The 24,567-nt window shown below is 36.3% G+C and overlaps 1 protein-coding gene and 1 non-coding gene across 2 annotated transcripts in view; both read left to right on the top strand.

Annotated features, from left to right (window-relative positions):
• Positions 1 to 24,567, top strand: part of ORC5 (origin recognition complex subunit 5) — an 81,531-nt gene that overhangs the window by 20,599 nt on the left and 36,365 nt on the right. Inside the window, exons 6-11 of the mRNA XM_047095976.1 lie at positions 2,822 to 2,952; positions 11,938 to 11,986; positions 12,075 to 12,165; positions 16,081 to 16,133; positions 17,491 to 17,603; positions 18,732 to 18,779. Coding sequence (XP_046951932.1) covers positions 2,822 to 2,952; positions 11,938 to 11,986; positions 12,075 to 12,165; positions 16,081 to 16,133; positions 17,491 to 17,603; positions 18,732 to 18,779 — 485 coding nt within the window. The remainder of the gene's footprint in view (positions 1 to 2,821; positions 2,953 to 11,937; positions 11,987 to 12,074; positions 12,166 to 16,080; positions 16,134 to 17,490; positions 17,604 to 18,731; positions 18,780 to 24,567) is intronic.
• TRNAK-UUU (transfer RNA lysine (anticodon UUU)) lies at positions 3,915 to 3,987 on the top strand. The gene has a single exon. It is a non-coding gene; the product is annotated as a tRNA-Lys (tRNA).

Raw genomic sequence — 24,567 nt, forward strand, 5'->3', positions numbered from 1 at the left:
TTTCCTTTGTATTTTTGAGATGATGAGCATGTTTATAATAGTTGTTTTATATCCTTGTTCACTGATTCCATAACCTCTTTTATTTTAGGTTTCTATTGACTAATTTTTACCTATTCTAGGTATTAATTGTGTATATAGTAATTTTTGATTGAATAATAGATATTGTGTTTTTTGTTGTTTTATGTTGGGTACTTTTCTAGGAAGCACTTAAGTTTCTTGAAGATATATCTGACTCTTTTAAGGTTATTTTTAAACTTTTTTGAAGGGATGCTCTAGAGTAACCTTTATTCCAATGGTAGTTTTAGCTCTACTTCTGTGACATAGCCCTTCTGGGATTTTTATTGAAAACCACATGTATTTAGCATAGTTTCTTCATTCTGACTGGTGGCAGTATGAATGATTTATAGTTCTCCATGAGCTCTGATAATTGACTGACACCTCTCCACTAATTGTTTTACACCAGAAGTTGTTTTTGCTTGGCCTATGGGGTTTTACTTTGTACATGTACAGATTGATATTCAGACAGGAGTGAAAGGGAGCCACTGTGGAGATTTCTGGAGCTCTTTCTCTCCATAACTCTTTCTCGTACTCTACTTGGCAAATTCTAGCTACCTTAGGTCCCTCTACTCTGATCTTTGATTTCTCAATTCATTGGGATTAATGGCTCCTTTTGGAACTTTTCTGTATCATAGTTCTACAGTTACCTCTTGTTGGAAAGCCTGGCCTGGTGATGGCTCATTTGTTTCCTTTTTCTCAGGTATCACAGCCTTTTTTGCGTATTGTTTGATGTCTGAAAATAGTGTTTTTCTATATTTTGTCCAGTTTTTAGTTCTTTATTACAGGAGAGTATTTCTGGACTCTTTTTCATGACTAAAAGCTGAAGTCCCTCTTCATGTTAGACATGGTTGTTCTTTGTGTGTTAAATTATACTTTGATAGTGAAATTTTAAGACAACAGAAGACCAATCAAGTGGTTTCTGCTTCCCTTTATTTACTACCTGTTTGTGCCCTGTTTTCAGCTTTCCATTAGAGATGGGATTTTTCCATAAGTTTGAATACTCCCAGGCAATTAGAGCTTCCATAACATAGACTTGTACTCTGCAATTTTGCCTGTAGTCTAAGCAACTGGTCTGCTTTTATAGCAACACAGTGAGATCTCTCATTCTTATTAAGACTTTTGTCAGGATTGGGCCAGTGGTAACATCTAATCAACTTTCATGTGAGGTACTCAGGGTCACCGATAAGGAGGATCTGGATAGAGATGGTCCGGAGGAGCTTAGGAATGCAGTCTGAGCTGGAGACCTGTTTTCTAGATTTCCTCATCTGTGCATCTGTAGACCATCGTTTTGCCTGTGTATATTCATCTGTCTTACCATCCATCCCTTTTCTCTTTCCCTCTCTTCTCCTTTTTTCTATCCAGTTATTTGGCATCTTATATATATATATAACTTTAGCTCTGAGTCTTAAGGCACCTTTTAGAGATTTTCCTTGTATCATCAAATATTTTCCCATGCATAGTTTTAAAAGGCTTAGTAACATTAAATTTAAAAAGTCCTATTAGAATGTAAAAATACATAGACTCCAAAGTCAAGCTTTGGACTTTGTGTATTTTTCAGTGGTTGTGATATAAAAATGCATGTAGTAACACTCTCTTGTACAGAATCCTTTCAGGGTAGTATTCCAAGTATGTAATTGGGCTTTCAAATGTGCTGCTGTGTTTTTTTCTTGTTTTTGTTTTTGTTTTTTTGTCAGCCTTATCTAAAAAGGACCCCCTTAATATAGCTATATCTATGTTTCCCTTTACTTGTAAGTATTGCAAAAATCCTGAACCTGTGGAACTAGGTTTAAAGTACTAGTCACAAAGAACTCCTAACTGAGGAGTCTAAAGAGACCATTGCCACCAGGGAGTCAGAGAGAATTGCAATAGGAATGAATGACTAATTGATTCCCAGGTACTTATACCTGGGAAATTTTGAATAGTGGGTGGTTGTTTCTCTTTAATTAAAAAAAATTTTTTTAATGTTTATTTATTTTTGAGAGATAGAGACAGAGCGTGAGCAGGGAAGGGGCAGAGAGAGAGGGAGACACAGAATCTGAAGCAGGCTCCAGGCTCCGAGCTGTCAGCACAGAGCCCGACGCCGCGCTCGAACTCATGAACCACGAGATCGTGACCTGAGCCAAAGTCAGATGCTCAACCGACTGAGCCACCCAAGCGCCCCTGTTTCTCTTTAATTTTAATTGTGCTTCTACAATATGGTATTTCCAGCAGGATAAAATAAAGTTTAGGACCCTAAACGTGTGATATTGTATAAAGCGTTTAAGATAGAAGAAAAATAGAGATACTAAAGTTTTAGGAAGAAAACATGATTTATAAAAGGAGGGATGACAAGATAATTTTCATAAAAATACAGGAATTCTTTTTATTTTTTAAAAAATGAAGAGCATTTTCCAGTTTGGTGGTCATTTATGCAGTACCCCTTGTTTTTTCTAGTTGATTTACTTAATAGGCAGAAAAATATAATATGTATTATTTTTCACCTTTGATATTGATTTTGCTTGCAAAGGTTCTTGAGATTTTCTTGGATGTCATTGTTTAATATTTGTTTTAAGCAACATTTTGTAATTTTTAAAGAACAGTAGATTCTTAATTCTTTTACTTCAGTTTGAAAAGTTGTGTTACTTTCCTAATCTCAAAAGTTTTCTTACTCCTGAATAATTGCCTGGCCTGTATATTTATTGTTTTATACCTTTGTAATAAAATTCTAGAAGATATAACTGGAGTTCTGGGTTAATCCTTAAGTTCATTTGTGTCTTTTGAACAGGGAACCTTCAAAAGATCTTGTCGCATGATCATCCTCCAGAGTATTCAGCTGATTTCTATGCTGCCTATATTAATATTCTTCTTGGAGTTTTCTATACTGTCTGCCGAGATTTGAAGGAGCTCAGACATCTGGTGAGTGAACATTTTACTTAAAAAAAAAAAAAAGAAAAGACTATTTTTTAATAATTTTTCCATGTAGAAATGGTGTGAGGTAGGCTAGAAGCTGAAAATTTATTCTGGAAATTTGGATTTGGCCTTTTGAGGCTCACATAAGTAGGTGGAAGCCTGTGCCTTAGTACAAACTGCAATGTAATCAGAAAACCTTCATTCATCTTTAGTTATGTCTTCTTATTCTTCCTTAGGAGTATTTTTTGTTTCCTTCCTTCTCTTTTTCTTTTTTTTTTTTTTTTAATTTTTTTTTTCAACGTTTATTTATTTATTTTTGGGACAGAGAGAGACAGAGCATGAACGGGGGAGGGGCAGAGAGAGAGGGAGACACAAAATCAGAAACAGGCTCCAGGCTCTGAGCCATCAGCCCAGAGCCTGACGTGGGGCTCGAACTCACGGACAGCGAGATCGTGACCTGGCTGAAGTCGGATGCTTAACCGACTGCGCCACCTAGGCACCCCAAAGTATTGTGCCCCGTGTGATCCTTCTCTTTTTCTAATTACAGAAAATGTAGAAATTCACTAAAATCAAAATGAGAAATAGAAAGGAGGTATAAAAGCTGAATAAGAAATTTAATATCTTTTACTTTTTTTTGTAACACATTTCTTTTAGGTTTTGTGTATGTAGCAATAGTGGTCTGGCATCTAGATCAGCTTGAGAATAGAAGCCTTAATTATAGGTCTTTCATGAGGCACTGACCTTGAGTTAGTAATATTTATATAAAAGGTTACTTTTAATATTTACATAAAAGAGTACTTAAGACACTTAAAAGAGTAGAAAAACAGTTTATATTTTACAGGCAATTTGGAAAGTGATCATATGTACTTTAATTTTTCTTTGATCTTTCGACTTTTTAATTGTCTGGATGTGTCTGGAAGGGGAAGAGGCAAGAATATCCGGTTTCTCTTTTAGAAACCTTCCATTAAGCCCGGATAGCTCAGTCGGTAGAGCATCAGACTTTTAATCTGAGGGTCCAGGGTTCATGTCCCTGTTCGGGCGTCTCGCTTGGGGCGCCTGGGTGGCGCAGTCGGTTAAGCGTCCGACTTCAGCCAGGTCACGATCTCGCGGTCCGTGAGTTCGAGCCCCGCGTCAGGCTCTGGGCTGATGGCTCGGAGCCTGGAGCCTGTTTCTGATTCTGTGTCTCCCTCTCTCTCTGCCCCTCCCCTGTTCATGCTCTGTCTCTCTCTGTCCCAAAAATAAATAAACGTTGAAAAAAAAAAAAAAAAAAAAAAAAAGAAACCTTCCATTAATACTAAGATTTTGTCTACATTTAGAGAAAGTAGTAATATATCTAAGGCTGAAACACAGTTACTTTGAAAGGAACAGATTCTGTAAGTTTTAGCATATTTTCTTTTTCTCTTTGCTCTGAAAAGAATCACTTAGAGGGATTAAGTATATGTTTGAATGTGTGTTCAAGACAATGTAGAAGAAGGTGACTGTGTAAAATTGTGTTCACATATAATATGTTTTTCTGAGTTTTAGATTTTAGGCTTCTGATTTAGATGTAGATTTCAAGCATCTTCTGAGTAGGGAAAAAACAAAAGGCAAACTTTTCTAGGTTCAAGCTCATCACTGACATCTCTCCAGCAATTGAATGTCTTGTATCCCTGGTGCCCAAAAGGAAATGACAACAGAGGGGCTTACAGAAAGGAGGGAGGGTCAGTACACGGTCCTTGCATGACATGTAGTTAGGAAGAAATACTCCTCTGCCTGCCATCTTGCCTGGTAACCTGTGGTCACCACAACCTAGATGTCCTTGAATCCTGTGCGAATCTGTGCCAGCAGCCATTTAAAGTAGATCATGAAGTGTAAGAAGAAGGATTAGTTAAGGAACTATTTCTGCAAAAATAAAATGTAAGAAAATATATATATTTGAATACGGTATTTTATATTGTCCTTAGGTTTCACTAAGAAATATTTAGGGGTGAGATTACAAAGTTGTTTTTGTTGTTGTTGTTGTTACTCTTCTATCATGTTCGTAAGCTTGAAGTATGGTTTAAGCTTTTACTACTACTAGTAATACTAGTAAATATAAGAAATAATCTGTAAGCACTAGAGAAAAAAATAGCAGTGTTCTTATTTTCCTCCTTATGTAGAACATAGCATAATAAAGATACATTTTCCTTCAAGTGGATACTCTTATTTGTTTCAAACTTTGTAAATGGCATATTTATTGAAAGTTTAATCACCTGCAAAAATTCTTTTCAGGCATCTTTTCTATGTATATGCTTTTGAATTTGCCTTAGAAATTATTTCTTTAAGTATTATTTTTCTGGAGGCTAGGTCTGGAGGTAGCACAAGAATATTCATTTAGGTTTGTCTTCTCTGACAATCCTTAATGATATTCCTAAAAATAGTAATTAAAATTTTTAAAAGGATCAATTGAGGAAGTTATTTTTATACTTATATATAAATGCCAAACACAGAATGGTTCATTTTCTAAAATTTTCTTGCATGATCTTTTTAAAGCGAATCTGTCACACATCAAGTTTATTGTATTTTAAACTTTTTTCTCCCTAAATATCAGTATTCTTAGAGATGACTCAGAAAAATTAATTGCTTAGGTAGAGCTTAGTAATCGTTTAGAGTGCAATTCCAAGTTTCTGATGCTGTTTTTGTTGTTGTTTTGTGTTGTTCGGCCCTGTGGCTTGTGGTGTTGACTAGTGACAGTGGCTAAGAAGAGATGCCAGATAACTGAAGTATATTTGATGGAATGAGCAGAGGAGTTATATTGAAATACCTTAGCTCTGCTGCTTATCAGTATGTTATGTATGTAATTTTATGTATTTCAGTTTCCTCATTTCTAAAGTTGGTGGGGGCGGGGGTGGGGGGGCAGGAACAGACCAAGAATACACGCCTCAGATGAGTTTTGTGAGTATGAAATGAAATACTTCCTCTCAAAGTGCTTATAAAAATGTTAAATGATATTATTGGTAACACTAAGCCATTTGAACAAATATTCTTCTTTTAAAATACAAATGGGGGGCTCCCAGGTGGCTCTTTTGGTTGACCGTCTGACTCTCATTTCAGCTCAGGTCATAATCTCAAGGTTTGTGGGTTCGAGCCCCGTGTTGGGCTCTAGGCTGGCAGTGCAGGGCCTGCTTGAGATTTTATCTCCCTCTCTCTCTCTGTCCCTCCCCAACTCATTCTCTCTCTCAAAATAAATAAACTGCAAAAATAAAATACAAATAATTTCTGAGAGGATCATTTACCTTTTGTGAATTATTTTAGTGAAATTTTAACACAGCTGGTTTTCATGTAGCCAGGGCCCAGCAATTCCTAGGGAATAGATGGTTTGATCTTAGTTTTGAGCAGGGGTCCCATGGATATTTGGAGAGTGGGAAGAGGTGGGTACTGGGCAGCAGGCCAGTGGAGGGAGCTGGTGTGGAGACCCTGCTCCGAGTACAGGCAGTCTTCTGCCTTGCGCATAACTCCACTGTGTCACATGCAGCTGACCAGCCTAATGTAACTTCTGCTTCAGTCACGACTCTCTCGAATCTCAAATTCTTTCATGTATTTTTCAAACACTTTTTTTTTTTAATGAGGAAGACATTGTCACAATTCTGAAATGGTTGCAGATCTGTCCCCTTGCCCTCAGTTGATTCATACACAGTACACACGAATGTGTTTTTCCTATATATTAGTTATTTTTGCTTGTTTACGATATGATTGTATGCTAGGGAAAAATGATCCCTGAGATCTAAAATGAATTAGATTATAAAATTTTGCAAATAAGAATCATGGGGTCTGGCTCCAGAGTATATGCTCATAATCACTATATTACAACTACCTCTTAGATAATAGCCAATTTTATTGAGTAGTTATTGTGTGCTGGGTACTGTTCTAAGCCTTTTTCCAATGTTGACTCAATTCTCAACAGCAACCCTGTGAAGTAAGGCATTATCATGAATCCTCATTTTACAGATGAAGAGACACAAGTTTGTCATTTACCAGCTGTATGTTCTTCGGCAAGTTACTTAACCTTTTTGACCTTGAGTTTTTTCTTCTGTTCAGTAGGTACAATACCTGCCTCAAAGGAATTTTGTGAGGTAAAAAAAAAAGGGTGGGAAGCACATGTACAATGCCTGATAGCTGAAGGGGGAGTAGTTAAATTTAGTTCTCTTCCTTCCTCTGATGAGCAAAGACTCATGGACTTAAAAATATGCTGTGATCTTAACTATGTCCAAGAACATATAGCTTGGGAATGGAGACCGCTAAAACTGCTGTAGGTTTGTGTCGTATGTTAAAGTCATATATTGAAGAAATAGGAAGTTTGAGGGATGATCTGGCAGAACAGCTATCATTCCACTGATTGCAAGATTTGGTTTGACAAATGGCACGGGGGTAGTGGGTGCCCTTCACCATTTTTTTATATTTTTATACTGATTGATTTATGAATGAGGATGTCTTCGACATAGAGAAGAGCTATTCTTTGGTTAAAAATACTGAAGGGGGAGGCAGAGTCTTTAATTAGGAGAAATAACCTAGTTAGGTTTGTTTTTCTTTTGTATTTTCTCAACTTTTTGATGAAAGTGTAACATAGGTATAGAAAAGCACAGAAACCATACCTATGTATCTCAGTGAATTATCACAAAATGAAAACACATGTGTAAATAAAACCAAGTCAAAAAGTAGAAAACTACCAACATCCAAGGAGCCCACTTCATGCTTCCTCCCAATCTCACCTCTTCTTCCTTCCCCAGAGATAATCACTATCTTTGCTTCTAACATTAAAGGTTAGTTTTGCCTGTTGTGGAACTTCATCTAAATGGAAAAATACAGTATGCATTCTTTTTTAATCTGTCTACATTTGCTCAACATTTTGAGATATTCATCCATATTAAATGAAACTGGAATATTTTGAGTAGTCCCGTAACTGTCTCTAGACTGCAAGAAGTGGTATTTAGCTGGTTTTCCCAGTTGGACCTTTATAGGGTACCTTTATTTTTGGCCTTGAATTTTTGAGAATTATTTTTATATCAGAACCATATTCAGTGGCACTGGCATGTTAATAGCTTGCTCTCATTATTTTATTAGACTATTTACAAGATGATGAAAATATTGGATAGTTTCAAAATTTATTTAAGAGCGATTTCTAATTTACAGAAAAATTACAAGTACAGTAAAAAGAACTTTTCCTCCTTTTTCCCAATCATCTGAGATTAAGTTTGTGACCTGATGCCCATCACCTCAAATACTTTAGTGTGCATATCCTAGAAAGACATTCTTCCACGTAAGTACAGTACAACTATCAAAATGAGAAAATGGACTCCTTGCTACAACCAATCCTTAGACACTAGTCAGGATTTGACAGTTGTCACAATAATGTGCTTCAGAGCAAAAGAATCCAGTTCAGAATCATATATTGCATTTAATTGTTAAATTTCTTGAACATTCATCTGGAACAGTTCTTTAGTCTTTGACTTTCATGGCCTTGAGACCTTTGAAGATTATAGAACAGTTTTGTAGAATCACCTTCAGTTTGGATTTGTCTAATGTTTGGTTATGATCAGATTCAGGTTATGCATCTGACAGGAATATCACAGAAATGATGTTTCGTTCACATTACATCCTATGAGGTATTACAGGATTTCATGTTATTTCATCACTGATAATGTTCACTTCGATGATTTGATTAAGAGGTTTTTTTTTTTTTCCTTTGTAATATGTGTTTTGTGGGGAGGTACTATAAAACCTTGTAAATATCTTGTTTCTCATCAGAATTTCAACTTAATCATTTTTTCATATCTGTCTGGCTTCAGATTATCATATGTTAAGATAGTGTGATTACCAAGGTAGGTATCACCTAATCACATGAGCCCTTTAAAGCAGAGAGTTTTCCATGGTTGATCAAAGAAGGGGAAATCAGAGATTGGAAGCATACTTTAACTTCTCTGTAAGATGGGGATGATAAAAATAATGTCTACCTCATAGGATCATTCAGAGGATTAAGTGAATCATCGTATAGAGAATGTAGAGCACTTAAAATAGTAAAACCTGACACACCGTAACACCTCGTTGCCTGATTGAATTAATGTTAATACAAATTTTCTCAGTTCTGATTTTCATTCCTTTTAATGTTTCAGAGATAAAATGTGGGTATTTATAAAAAAGGCAGAAGAGTTCAGACATTATTTCTACTTGCCCTTGGAATATTAGAATATTTTTTACATTTATACTTCAACATGTGTATTAGTGTTCTATTACTGCGTAACAAATTATTGCAAATTTAGTGCTTAAAGCAGTAGACATTTATTAGCTCATAGTTCTCTAGGTCAGGAATCCGGGCATTATTGCTGGCTTCTCTGATCAGGATATCACAGATGAAATTAAAGTTTTGGCTAACTGTATCCTTAGCTTGAGGTTTTGGGGAAAATAGCTTCCAAGCTCATTCAGACTTGACAGAATTCACTTCTTTTGGGCTCTAAGAGTGAGGTCCAGAACTGTCTTGCTATCTGTCAGCCAAGTCTCAGACTTCCTAGAGAGCACCTGTATTCTTTACCACATGCCTTTCCATCCACCAGCTCGCAAGGGTGTGTTGACTCTTAGACACCCAATCTCTGACTTCTGTGACTGGCTAGAGAACACTTTCTGTTTTTGAAGAGCTTGTGTGATTAGGTCAGACTCATCTGATTATCTCTTTATTTTAACTCTCCCATAAATAGTACAGTCTTTGGGACTTTAATTGCATCTACAAAATTCTTTCACAGCAGTACCTAAGATAGCATTTGATTGAATAACTGAAAGAAGGTGTGTGTGTATGTGTGTGTGTATATGAGGGGCTGGCAGTCTTGAGGGGCTGTCTTAGAATTTTTTTTTACTACAATATACATGTATCAGATCATTTTCTAACAAGTAATTTCAAATGCAGTAATGGAATTTTGCTGAAAATCTCACTGAGGGAGAGTTTGAAGTTTTCTAAATTGCCTATCTCTGTCTTATGGCAACCTAGTCATTATGCATAATAGATTATTTTGCCTCTTAAAGTAATGCAAGTTTTTTTCTGCAATATAAGGGAAATAGTCTCTCGGTTTCACCTGAATCAGGCTTTGATAACATTGTGCCTTTATTGGTTTAGAAGTAAGTTCCCAGAACATCTCACAAATCCATGATCATAAATTCAGGCAGTGGAGTGAGTCTGTGTGTGCCTGTAGGCAGATTATATTTTGCTTTCTGGGTTGACAAGTGGGTATTATAAATGTGCAGTTGTCAGGAGTAAGTGAGATAACAGGTGGCCGTAACTAACTCTTGATAATTTTGTTTCTCCTGTCACAATTATGAGCATAAATATTTGCTGAGCACACTGTCATTTCTTAATAAAGTTATCCCCCACCCTTTTCATTAATGCAACCAGTTAAGAGTAAAATATACGCTTAAAAGTTAAGGAATAATGGGGAGATAAAAATGGGAATGTTCAGTGGGAGTAAAAATTTATTATATCAAAAAATCATCTAAAAATTATTTCTGTTTGGGCTTTGGAATAATTTCTGTGATTTTATTAGCAGCCTTTTTATTTCCGTTCTCTGGGTGGTTGGGAGGGCAGTTTAAAATACCAGTGGACCTGAAGGTAGATATTGATGTAAATAATACTGAGACCTGTAATTACTTATATTTGAGGATTAATATAGGAGAAATGGGTATAACATTGGAGAGCACATTTGAATGTTAATAGCGAAAGTTGTAAAAAGTATTTTGTATTTGAACAGATGATTTTGTTTGTGAAACTCCATGTTAGTGTGGACTAGGATTTGTAGACTTACTTAAATATAGAGATTGTATTTGGACAGTTAAATTGTACCATTATAATCATATAGTTTTATATATTCAATAAGTTCTTATGGAATGACATGGGGAAAGTACTGACTTACTAATGTAAAACTGGAAAATAGTCTCCTAAAATTATCTTTATTACCTTTTTACCACCATTTGTAAATGATTAAGTCTATATTTTAATGTTTTGGCCAAGAAAAAAAAGCAGCCAAATTGTTTACCAGTTACTACTAACATTATGACCTATCAGTGTTATTAAGCAGTGTTTAGATCTGAAAACCTGGAACTAAGTTAAGTGAGTTGGCCTCTCTATTGGCTTCATATTAACAGAATTTGGAAGATTTTTCTGCACTAAACATTTGCACTTTGTGGAGTAAAATAGGAAAAACTGTTTCAAGGATCAGTTCTTAGCTCTCTATTATCTTCTGAATTTGAGGTTGTATAGTTAATGCATTTATGTATATCTTTCTCCAGGCTTCATTACTGAATCATTTTAATATGAAATATTTGTGATCAAATTAATATTAATAAATGGCAACAGCATGTTTTTTTATCAGTTTGCTTGAACTACCTCTCAGTAGAATTCCAGTGTTGATTCATGGAAAACTGTTAAGTAATAATGATTAATTAGTGCTTTCCAAACTTCGGAATACATAGCATTCCTGGAGTGATTGTTAAAACATGGATTCCTGGATGTCATTCTTAGTGATTGTGATCTAGTATGCCTGGCATGGTGCCAAGAATTTGAATTTATAATAGTCTCAGGTAGTGTTGCCAATCACATAATTTTGAATTGTACTGAACGAGATGATGTTTGATGTGTGAGAATGTTCAAACCTTGGAAAATAACAGGTTAATTCTTTGGGCTCATGGTATTTTATTGGGTCCTTTGTGGCATAATTAATGTGCTAAAATTACAAATTATGCTTTGCTATATTACTTTATATCTTGAGGTTAATACATTAGGCAGTATTTAGCCAATTAAGGAGTATTTTACATGTTGTTTTACTATCATTTTTGATATTTGCTGTTTTATTATTATAATAAGCTATAAAACATTTTACTTGAGTGCTTATATTGAAGTAAAATTGCCTAAATTCTAATAAAAATTATACTTGGAAAATAATTCCTATTTGTGGTGGATAAGTACCTTTTTTCTTTTTTCCCCTTTATTTACAGGCAGTACTTAATTTTCCTAAATATTGTGAGCCTGTGGTTAAAGGAGAAGGTAACTATGTAATTTTACTTATTAATACTTGTTTTGAAAGAATTTGTGTAAGATCTGAATTTTTGTAATTTTCTCCCATTTGGGGTAGCAAATGAACGTGATACTCGCAAACTCTGGAGAAATATCGAACCTCATTTGAAGAAAGCCATGCAGACTGTTTATCTCCGGGAAATATCAAGGTAATTTTCTATTTAATGTGTATATAATATTTCTATATCTTTAGTTCGGATATTTTGTCTACTACAGTGTTTTCCTTTACCTGCTTCACAATTAGGAAAAAATTCATGAGTTTTGAATCATTTCTTCTTATTTTGGGGAAAAAAATTTTTAACCAGTATGTTACACAACTTGAAACAAGGCATATGTCTCACAATTAGTAATTTTTTTAAGTCTGGAAAGCTACAAGAAAATCAACTTCAGCTTTGTTTTTTATTTGTGTTAGATATTTGAATAGTATAATGAAAATTTGATTATTAAAGCAATGTGTAAATTAAATCACATATCTATATTTGTTATTAGACTTTCATAGTAATGAAACAGGAGATGTGGTGACATTTAGTGCAGGTGGAGGAACAGGGTTTTGATTTCCATCTCAGCCATTTTCTGCCTTGTGTGGTCTTAGTCTCCTAAAAACCCTCTAGGCCTCAGTTTCCTCCTCTAACAATCCTTACAAGATTTAAATTATTTGTGAATAATAAATAGGTGATAGGTTAAGCCTCAGTTGCAAAGCAATATAGTAGTATAAAAACATCAACAGCACTGTGTGCTCTCCTCACTTTCTGGTCAGTAGTGTTATCATTTTTCTCTCATAAATATCTTGGTCTGTAACTCCTTTTCTTTACTAACTTTGCTCATTTAATTAGCTGATTAAACTGTAATTCAGGTAGAAATGTAATCGTTTCTGAATAAATAGAAAAATTACAAACATATTGTTATTCCTCTTTTCAGTAAAAAGTCATTTGAGGGGCACCTGGTGGCTCAGTTAAGCATCTGACTTTGGAGTTTGAGCCCTGTTTTGGGCTCTCCACTGACAGCTTGGGACCTGGAGCCTTCTTCAGATTCTGTGTCTCCCTCTCTCTCTGCCCCTCCCCTGCTAATGCTCTGTCTCTCAAATAAAACATTAAAAAAATGACATTTGATGAGGATTTTCACAAGTCCCAGAATAGAAAAGCTTGTGTTGTGCTCTTTTAAAGGTAGAAAAATTTGGATGCTTGTTGGAATGATTTTTATGTAATGCTGGAAGGACTTAGAGTTTCCCATAGGACAGTGATGGCCACATAAATCCGGTTTTCTTCACAAGATCAGTAAGGAGAGCAAATAAAGTTTTTGCTGGTGGAGGGAGGGTCTTGAGGTTGATGGCTGCTGATTGGTGGTTGCTGTGGGATGGGTGTGGCAGTTTCTTAAGACACTGTGAAATTTGCTGCATTTTGTTGACTGTTGTTTGGTATCATTTTACCCACAGTAGAACTTTCAGAATTGGAGCCAGTCTTCTTAAACCCTGTTGTTGCCTTATCAACTAAGTTTATGTAAAATTCTAAATGCTTTGTTGTCATTTCAAAAATCTTCCTAGCGTCTTCACCAGAAGTAGATTCCATCTCAAGAAACCACTTTCTCTGCTCATGTATCAGAAGCAACTCCTCATCTGTTAAAGTTACATCATGAGATTGCAGCCATGCAGCCCCGCCTTCAGGCTCCACTTAACATCCTAGTTCTCATGCCATTTCCACCCCGTCTGCAGTTATTTCTTCCATTCAAGTATTGAACCCCTCAAAGTCGCCCATGAGGGTTGGAGTCAACTTCTTCCAAACTCCTGTTCATGTTGATATTTTGTCAATGAGCAGTGAGTCACATGTTGAAAGGAATCTTTTCTGAGCAGATCTCAACAGTAGGCTTAAAATGCTCAGTAAACCATGCTGTAAATAAATGTGCTGTTATCCAGGCTTTGTTATTCCATTGACAGAGCACAGGCAGAGTTGATTGAGCATAATTTTTAAGGGCCTTAGGATTTTTGGAATAGTCAGTGAGCATTGCCAGCTACATTAGCCCCTAACCAGAGAGTCAGCTCTCTCGCTATGAAAGTCCCAGATGGCATCTTCTTCCAGGAGAAGGCTGCTTCACCTGCACTGAAAATCTGTTGTTTAGTGTAGCCACCTTCATTAATGATCTCAGCTAGATCTTCTGGAGAGTTACTCCAGCTTCTACATCAGCACCTTTTGCTTCACCCTGCACTTTTATGTTATGGAGACAGCTTCTTTCCTTAAGCCTCTTGAACCACTTCAAGAGCTTCAAACTTTTCTTCTGTAGCTTCCTTGCCTCTCTCAGCCTTCATAGAATTGAAGAGAGTTGGGCCTTGCTCTGGATTAGGCTTTGGCTGAAGGGAGTGTTGTGGCTGATTTGATCTTCTGCCCAGACCGCTAACACGTTCTCTATAACAGCAATAAGGCTATTTTCCTTTCTTATCATTCATGTGTTCACTGGAGTAGCAGTTTCAGTTTCCTTTAAGAACTTTTCCTTTGTGTTCAAAACATGGCTGTTTTGTGCAAGAGGCCTGGCTTTTTTCAGCCTACCTTGGCTTTTGACAAGACTTCCTCACTGAGGTTAATCATTTCTGGCTTTTGATTTAAAGTGAGAGATGTGACTTTTCCTTTCACTTGACCACTCAGAGGCCATTGTAGGGTTATTAATTGGCCTAATTTCAGTATTATTGTGTCTTAGGGAATAGGAAGGCCCAAGGAGAGGGAGAGATGAGGGAATGGCCAGTCAGTGGAGCGTTTAAGTTTCCCATCTTATGTGGGCACAGTTTGTGAACCCCCAAAACAGTTACAGCAGTAGCATCAAAGATCATAACAAATAGTGACGAACAAATATGAAGTAGTATGAGGACTATCAAAATATGACACAGAGACATGGAGTGAGCGGTTGCTGTTAGAAAATTGGTGCTGATAGACTTGCTTGATGCAGAGTTGCCACAAGCTTTCAACTTGTAAAAAATGCACTATCTGCAAAACACAGTAAAGTGAAGCATGATAAAATGAAGTATGCCTGTATCTCCGTAATTTTCAGCTCTGCTTGCAGATTTGGGATATTCAGTTCTGATCTGGCATTTATTTTTATATTAGCATTTTAAAAGCTGAGTTAGAGAGTTTGAGAGGGTCCTTACAGATCATTGCATCTAACTGCCTTATATTTTGGTGAGAAGTATAATAATTTATTCAAGGTCATACAGCTAAAACTTCTGTCTCCCAGGGTAGTCTTTTTACTGCACCATAGTGTGTTTCCTAATGAATTTGATTTGTCATATTCTCACTTCATATTCTTAACAATATTTGAGACTGTTTAATAGTTTTAATTGCAAGTAAGGTCAGAGGGGGCAGTGGAGATGGCATGAACTTTGCACGCGTTCTACAAGGAATCAGGTCTTAGCTCCATTACTGACTGTCTGGGTATACTTGGGCAACTTAACCTGTGGGCCTCAATTTTCTGCTGTAATGGTACTTATTTTAAGAGATTGTTATGGAGTTAGAAATAGCGTATAACAGTTGCATCTAATATTCTAACTGAAACGTGGGGAGTTTTACTGAAGGATAGGTGATGTTATTTATTTTTTGGTGCTTTCTGATAGCTTTAAAATTATGATCAGGAAAAGAGATTAAAAATTAACATCTGAGTATTGGGGCACCTGGGTGGCTCAGTTGGTTAAGCATCAGACTCTTGATTTCGGCTTGGGTCATGATCTCACAGTTTGTGAGTTCGAGCCCTGCGTTCGGTTCTGTGCTGACAGCGTGGAGCCTGCTTGGGATTCTCTCTCCCTCTCTCTGCTCCTGCCCTCCCCCTCCCCCCGCAAATAAATAAATAAATTTTAAAAAATAAAAAAAAAATTAAAACTAACATCTGGGTGTTATTATGTAAGGTTATATTCTAATATACACTCAATGATTTTGTTGAGACAGGTATATATTGCATATGTATGTTATTTGTAAGGAAATTGATTATTTTCTTAAATCAAATTTTTAGTTTTTTCTAGGACTGTCTTAAGTCCAGTATATTGATTTCATATATTTTCAAACCATTATTGCTCTTCTGTCTTCTTTCAGTTCACAGTGGGAAAAGCTACAGAAAGATGACACAGATCCAGCACAACTGAAAGGTATCCAAGGAAGTGTTGAGACAGTTACCAGAGACATTTCTTTAATTGATTACTAGTAACTAAGATACTGATGTTAATACTAAATTTAGCATCAGTCAGTAAACAGTGTGACAGAAAAGACTTTACAAACGACAGTGATATTTTAATGAATGATTTTTTCTTAACTGAAGCTCCAATTAATGAGAGGAAATAATTCAAATACCAGTTTCTTTTTTCTCAATGTTGGATTACATCCTGTAAAAATCAAGCAGTTTAGTTTCTTTAAATGCTTTTGTTCAGTTGTATGACACAGTTTTATCTCAGTATATATGTACTTCATGAATTTTATGTTGACCCAGTTTGGAGGATGCAGTTCTGTTTAAAAAGCTTTCTGCTTTTCTTTTCTTTAAAGAAACTATCAATTTGGATTTATCTACATAGAACAACTTTTACTTAAAAAAAATTAAGCGAGTATCAAAAATAATTCTTATTAAAAAAAATAGATCACTGGCTAAAGGTTGGAGAAGCGGTGTAAAATTAAGTGGTGTTGCAATTCTGTTTTATCTGTTTTGGTTTCTAAATGCTCTAGATGCCATACAAGTGATTTCCAGTTGTGTGTTCCGATAGAAAGAAATAGATGCTGGCTTTAGAAAACCTGTAGTGATTGGTCTGCACTATTCCCTGACTCTACGTCCTTGAGTCCACCTCAGTGTCCTCATCCAAAGGATGTCTAGCTTTAAGTAACTGCAAAGATTCAGAGACACCTAAGTAAGGCACCTAGCACAGTGTCTGACACATACTAGATATTCAGTAAATAGCAGATTCCTTCCTTTTCTGTACAAATCAATGCCATTTGACTGGCTCCTTTGTTTTATTTATCAGTTCATTTAGTTTTTTTTCCTTTGTGCAGGATACTTTAAGGATACCACAAAAACAGATATAGTTCCTTCAGCAAAGAGTATAGCTTGGTAAGAGATATAATTTATGTATAATTAACTATTAATACAAGGTATAAAGTTACATGGGCCATGAGTTAAATACTCAAAGTAGGAATTCATAGTAGGGACAGATTTTCTACTTTTGGTGTGATAAGAGAGCTTCAGGAAAGGCTTAATGGAAAATGTGGCTTTGAAGGGCTGCATGGATAGGATTTAGAGTTCAGAATAGGAGGAGCTAAGCAAAAATAATGAAATGAGCAAGCATGTGACTAATAGTGATATTCACTACCACTGCTGCCATCATCATTATATTGACACAGGGAGTAGGTCATTTTTATAAGAGAATACCATATATGGAAGTCAAAAGGTAAGTGAGAAAAGATAAGAGAAACTTAATGGTAGCCTCTTCAATGCCTTCATCAAAGTTTTTCGTTGTGTAGGTCTCTCAGCATATACTCATGTGGAACTTCCATATTACTCCAAGTTTATTCTCATTGCTGCATACCTTGCTTCGTACAATCCAGCAAGAACTGACAAGAGGTTCTTCCTTAAGGTAATAATTATTTCTTTGTTTCTGAAGATTTTAGGAATGTTTTGAAATTTCTCAACACCTGTAAATTTCTCAGGGGTAGAGATTAGAATAAGAGATTGCTAAATATGTGGGGCGCCTTGGTGGCATAGTCAGTTGAGCATCCATGTCTTGATTCTGGCTTAGGTCATGATCCCAGGGTCATGGGATCGAGCCCCACATTGGACACTGGGCTAAGTGTGGAGCCTGCTTGAGATTCTCTCTCTCCCTCCTCTCCCTTTGCCTCTCTCCCCCACTCGTGCTCTCTTTCTCTCTCTCTCTCTCTCTCTCTCTTTCTAAAAGAAAGAGAGAAAAAAAAGAGATTGCTAAATATATATTTAGGACATATTCTTTAAAGGCTTTAAATTAAGGTCATAATCTGAATGGGAAAAATAGGTAGTTTCACAGAAGAGTTCACGTATACCTTAGGTAATAACTCTAGGTTTAAAAAAATATATATAAATAAGGTTTTGTTTAAAGTATGAGAGATGGGAATAGTTTTAAGGGTGCCATCTACTCTGTACGTTGATATACAGAACATTCAGAAGCCCCTTCTGCATGTACATTAGTTGGAGAAATTCCATTTTGGAATTGTTTTCTTTTTGAAAACATGTATGCAATTTGATTTATTATTAAATGTATTTGTAATAAGTTTTTATTTGTTGTTTTGTTTATCTTCCTACTAGTTTTTAGTTTCATGAAAGCAAAGAACACATCTTTTTTTCCCACTGCTAAATCCCAAGTGCCTAACTAAATGTTCTCAATCAGTGTTTCTTATGCGAATTAGTAGCCTGCCTTAAGGGATGAATAAAAACCCATTTATCTTTGGAAGTTTTTTTTTATAGAAACAAATAATGCTGTACTAAGTCAAAATATTAAGTAGTTTTAGGAAGTATCACTATTTTATTTTAACACCTTATTTCTTTACATGCATAAGTAATCTCATATACAATCTAAACCTAAGTCAGAGCAGCCTAAAATATGTTATTTTAGGTGGTAATAAATAAGAAAGTCTAAGATAACGAAATTAGTACCATGTTTTCCATTATGTTTTCTGTTTTTATGGAGTATTACCTTTTTTTCTATCTTAACAGTTATTTTCCTTAATTGCAGCATCATGGGAAAATCAAGAAAACCAACTTCCTAAAGAAACATGAAAAGGTATTTACATTTTAACGTCTGTTAGAAAGAACTCATGAATTCAGGATATGATAGGACGTGAATGTGTGCATTTAGTAGTCATTTGGATGTAAGAAGTTATTTATTGATAAGGTTCCATATTTTGTTATATTGAATATAGTGACAAAGGCATATTCCAGTGAGCTGATACTAGAGATAAAAGTGTGTTGACAACTTCTTTTAGAGAATTCATAGATGAGAAGATTATCCTGGAATTTTTAACTAAACACAGTTGGTTTTCCTCTTTTCCCCTTTGACACACCCACAAGAACAACATTAAAGAAATACAGAAGGTGAATGAACAGATAAAGAGTAAATGTGAGACCTGCACAGTTTGGAACTGTGTTACAGGTACACGCACAGGTGACTAAGCCTCCAGACAAGGCTGCCACCTAAGCCCAAAGCAAGCAGATTTGACCAAGGAGTCTGGAACAGTTTAGGAATTAGAGGCTCTGAGCACCTTGAAGGGAGGGGTGTGGGACTAGATCGAAGTTGGCGGAGGGAGCACTGGGCCTGCTCAGATCACTTGTTCCACTCTCTGTGCATTTAAACCACTGCTGCTTTTTTGGCAAAAGATGAAGTTCGACCTGTAAACTTTGTACCACAGAAGCTGTGAGTTTTGTTTCTCACTCCCATTCTCACAAGCAGTTTTCCTCAGCCTCCTAAATTGATAGTGTTTTCTCAGGACTTTGAGGACATCATTTTGCTGTCTTCTGGCCTTATTGTTGCTGCTGAAAAATACACTGTTAGTCTGTTATTCCTTTGTTGATATCTGTGTTTTTCTCTAGCTGCTTATAAGTCTCTTCTTTAACTGTAGTGTTTTTTGGTTTTTTGCTTTTGTTTTTTTTTCTCTTTCACTGTGGTCAGTCTGGGATTCAAGTTTTTACTTGGGATTTGTTTTCTTTCCTGAATTTGAATAATGATACCTTTATTCAGTTCTGATGAATTAACTCTTCAAATAGTGCCTTGTTCTCTTTCTCTCTAACATGTCTTCCTGAGGCACTGATTAGATGTAGGTTAGACCTTCCCACTGTGTCCTCTTTGTTTCTTCAGTCGTTCTCATTCTTCATTACCTTTGGTCTCTGTGTGCTGTGTTCTGGGTGATCTCTTCAGTTCTGTGTTCTGACTCTGTCTTTGGCTTTGTCTATTTTGTTTACATCATCTTTGTGACTCCAGTAATTTTATTTATAATTCTTAGATGTTTCATTGGTTTATTTCAAGTCTGATGACTTTTATATTTTTCCTAGTTGTATTTTTCTTTAACATAAATATATTTTATGTTCTCCTTATATTCCAGTATTAGAAGACCTTATTGGTCTACTAATTTTCCATTTTCTATTTTCGCTGACAAAATGCCTTGTTCCTGAATATTTTATTATTTTTAATTGTTGACCAAACTTGGTCATTTGGAATTTTTGAAGCCTGAAGTGTGCTCTTTAGAAAGGTGTTACATTTACTTCTGTGCAGGCATTTAAGAGCACCAGTAACCTGTGATCATTTGAAATTCAGTTCTTAGCCTTGTGGGTGGGATTTCAGACTGCAGAGATACTGTGAATTATACTCCCACTCCCCCCATCAGCATTAAGCCCTACTTTCTAGTTGAAATCTCAGAGAAGACTTTTTTCCTCTCTTCACACAGAGTCAGAGTTTGACAGGGAAATTTCCTTACCGAATACATTTGCTTGGCACGGAAAAATTCTTCTGGTATTGCCTCTTCACTGAGACATCTCTGATTGGGTTTTCCACTATAGGCATATTGTTGATTTTGTACCCTCTTTTTTATGTGTGTGGTTACTTTGGGTCATAAAGGATTGATAGGAGAGAGTACTTACAGCTGGGGTGGTCAGGGAAGGATTTGTGGTAGGCCTTACATATGAATGGGTGCTCAAGAATGGTGAGGATTGGATGTGCAAAGATGGGAGAGGAGGCCATGCCACTTGAGGAAATGATTGGAGCAAAGAAGCAGAGATAAAAAATGTAGGGTATAAAAGAAATAATGAAATGTAATTGGCTGAAGTGTCCGGTGAATTTCAGACAAGTCATTTGAGGCCAGATTATGGAGGAATTTTGTCAGTCACCAGTTCCTTAAGCTTAAGGGAAGGAATCTTATCTCTTCATTTCTGTATCTCAGGACTTGGTGGTTATTTGCTGGATGTTTACAAATGAAGAAAATTGAAGAATGAATACAAGACTCAGAGTTTTAAGCCTATTCTTTAGACTTAGAAAACCATTTAAAAATTTTGAGGTGGAAGATGTATGTGTGCTGGTCATCAGTGAGGACTGTGAAGAGCTAGCACTCAGACCGCCCCTGTGGAATGAGTGGATTTGTGCAAGTCCGTGAGAAGGACGGTCTTGACGGAGGGAACTGTATGAGCAGAGACCTCCTGAAAATGTCTCTAGTTGTAAAGGAACTCTAGTTCTAGCAGTAGTAGTAGTTGTTGTTGTTGTTGTTTTCCTCTTCCTCTTCCACCTCCTCCTCCTCCTCCATTTATTTCTTCTGAGAGTGAGCAAGTGAGCACGAGTGGGGGAGGGGCAGAGGTGGGGGGGGGAGAGAGAGAGAATCCCAAGCAGGCTCCATACCATCAGCACAGAGCCCAACACAGGGCCTGAACCCACGAACCATGAGATCATGACCTGAGCCGAAATCAAGAATCAGATGCTCAACTGACTGAGTCCCTTAGGCACCCCTGAACTCTAGTTCTTCTTACTGACTTGAATTTTATAATAGCCTCTTTTGTCTTTGGTTCATGTCGTTTTAAAATCTGACCTTAACTGAAACTGTACAGTTTTTATTTTAAATTTTTGTTCCCTCTCCTCCTGAAATCTTGATTGAATGCTTATTTTATGCCAAGCACTCTGCTGGATGCTATGGATATTGCGGAGAGCCGAACAGCCATTGTCTGTGCCCTCCTGAAGCTCTCAATCTAATCAGGGCATCAAACCTTAAAAAGCAAACCACATGAATAATTATTGTAACAGTTGTTTTGAAAATATTACAGATCTTCAATTGTGTAATTCTTTCTCTCTGTGTATACTCAGTTGACACTGGTTTTTTAAGATTTTAGTTTTTAGGGGCGCCTGGGTGGTGCAGTCGGTTAAGCGTCCGACTTCAGCCAGGTCACGATCTCGCGGTCCGTGAGTTCGAGCCCGCGTCAGGCTCTGGGCTGATGGCTCAGAGCCTGGAGCCTGTTTCCGATTCTGTGTCTCCCTCTCTCTCTGCCCCTCGCCCGTTCATGCTCTGTCTCTCTCTGTCCCAAAAATAAATAAACGTTGAAAAAAAAATTTAAAAAAAAAGATTTTAGTTTTTAATTCAACTAATGCAGATGCGTGATATCAGATTACTTGCCAGTTGGTTTACATAGAAAAGCAACGGTTTTTCCGCTCTCCTCATCCATAGTCCCATTCCTCTTCTTTGAATTGTTTCTAGTTTTAATTTTTCTGGTATAGATATCCATAACCCTAAGTTTCTGTCTCTACTTTTCTTTATGTAACTTGACACCAAATTTGCTGCCATTTAATGCCTCAAAAATTGATTTGATTTCCTTTTTTGATTTTTCTGTTCTTACAGGCCTTCCTTCTTGAGCTCTATAGTGAATTTATAGGCATTTCTCAGACTTCGTCTTCCCCTCTAGATAGGAAGCCAGTTCCTATTTATAGCACACAAAACCAGTTCAGTGAGGAAGATAAATTATATGGCTTGCATGCCACGAGAACACTTTAATTTTAAATTGGATATGTGTTTTCTAATCAGAAAATTTAAAAAGTGAAAATCAGAGAAGTAGGTTTTCATAATGCGATTCTTAGGCCGAATTGCCTCCCACGTGATTCTAACACTTCTGGAATTTAGGAACTAACCTCAAATCATTTCTAAGTGTTAATGAGGACAGGGACACCAATTCCGTTTAGATATCTCAGCATTTACCTTAATTTTTTTCTTTCTTTCCTTGAACATCATTTCATTTATTTATTCATTGTCCATTTATCTGTTCATTTATTTAATGATCCTAAGTGCTAGGGATAAAAAGGTGAATAAAACATTTCCTGTTTTCAGGGCAGTTATCTAGAAAAGAAAAAGAACACAGAAACAAGTATATCTATATCATGATGATTATATTAAAAGCTGTTGAGCATTTATAAGCCAAATACTGTGAGCTCTGTGTTTGATCTTATTTTAGTTCTCAGAGTGACCTGTTGCATGTGGTTACTGTGATTGTCTTCATTTTCTAGGTGAGGAAACTGAGTAACTATTAAAGAAAAATTAATTCAATAACTGGCACAAAGTTATGTAGTTAAGTGGTAGAACTAGCATGTGCTTCCAGGACTTTCTGACTCCAAAGCCTACCATGTTAACCACTGTCATACAACTGACAAATGATTAGTATCTAGATTTTTGTTAAAGACTTACTATACAAACCCATAAGAAAAAGGCAAAAATCCAATTGATAAGTGGGTAAATGATACAAAAAGGAACTTGAATGTCTAACAAACCTGACATGATTATCAGTCTCATTCACTAGTGAGAGAGATGAGACTTTAAACCACAGCTGATGTTTCATGTTCTCAGATTGGCAAAACTAAAAAAAAAAAAAAAAAAAAAAAAAGTGATGCTTTCAAATGTTGCTGGTAATGTAGAAGAATATGAGCCCGCATATTCTGTAGGTTGGTGATAATTAAAGTTAATACGTGAATGTACTTTATATTTGTCAGGATAGACCAGGGTATGCTGTTGTACAAAAACAAATCCCCAAACCCTCAGTTGACTTCACATAACAAAGGTTTATATGTTGTTCATGACACAACTGAGTATGAGTTGGGTGGCCCTCTTTTACAGTGATGCCAAGTGAAACATGGTGATTTCCAAAGTTGCCACTGAAGGGTAAGAAGATTAAAGGATTAAAAGAAGATTAAAGGTTTGAAAGGCCAGATTTGGAAGTAGGTTACATCACAGTCACATGTATTCATCCAACTGCAGGAGATACTGAGAAATGTAGTCTTCCCATGTGCCCAAGAACAAAGTGTGGGTGAGCACACAGCATTGTCTGTGCCCTCTCCTTTAACTTAGCAATCCCATTTAGAGAAACTCACACATGAACACAAGGGGAAATGTACAGGATTGTCCATCACAGTATCATTTGTGATGAATGATAGTGATGAATTTTTAGAAGTAGATAGTGATGGCATTCTGTAGGGCAGTTTGTAAATGGGATTAAAGTAGGGCGCCTGGGTGGCTCAGTTGGTTGAGCGTCTGACTTTGGCTCAGGTCATGATCTCTCATTTCGTGAGTTCGAGCCCTGCGTTGGGCTCTGCTAATAGCTCAGAGCCTAGAGCCTGCTTCATAGTCTGTGTTTCCCTCTCTCTGGGCCCCTTGACTGCTTGTGCTCTCTCTCTCTCTCTTTCTCAAAAATAAATAAACATTAAAACAATTTTTTTATGGGATTAGAGATGCATGTATCAATATGGATAAATCTCAAAAACATGTTGAAGGAAAAAAGCAACTTGGCAGAGTGATAGTCCAAAATAGTATCATTTATATGAGATTAGATGTTGCAGATAATGCTATATATTATTATTTATGAATACATATGTAGGACTGATATAAAACCTGTAATGAAAGTGGTAAAAACAAATTCTGGATAGTGGCTCCTTCTAGGGAGAAAATGAGATGTGAGAGGGGTCTAAGGGAGCTTCATTTTATCTATAATGTGATCTGATGTTTTATTTCTTTGCACATACTGCATAATGTCAGGGTTTGATAAAATTGGGTACCGGG

The sequence above is a fragment of the Lynx rufus genome, unplaced genomic scaffold, assembly GCF_022079265.1.
Source record: "Lynx rufus isolate CCGP_SWC_20201006 ecotype Redwood Valley unplaced genomic scaffold, mLynRuf1.p SCAF_4, whole genome shotgun sequence".
NCBI lineage: Eukaryota > Metazoa > Chordata > Mammalia > Carnivora > Felidae > Lynx > Lynx rufus.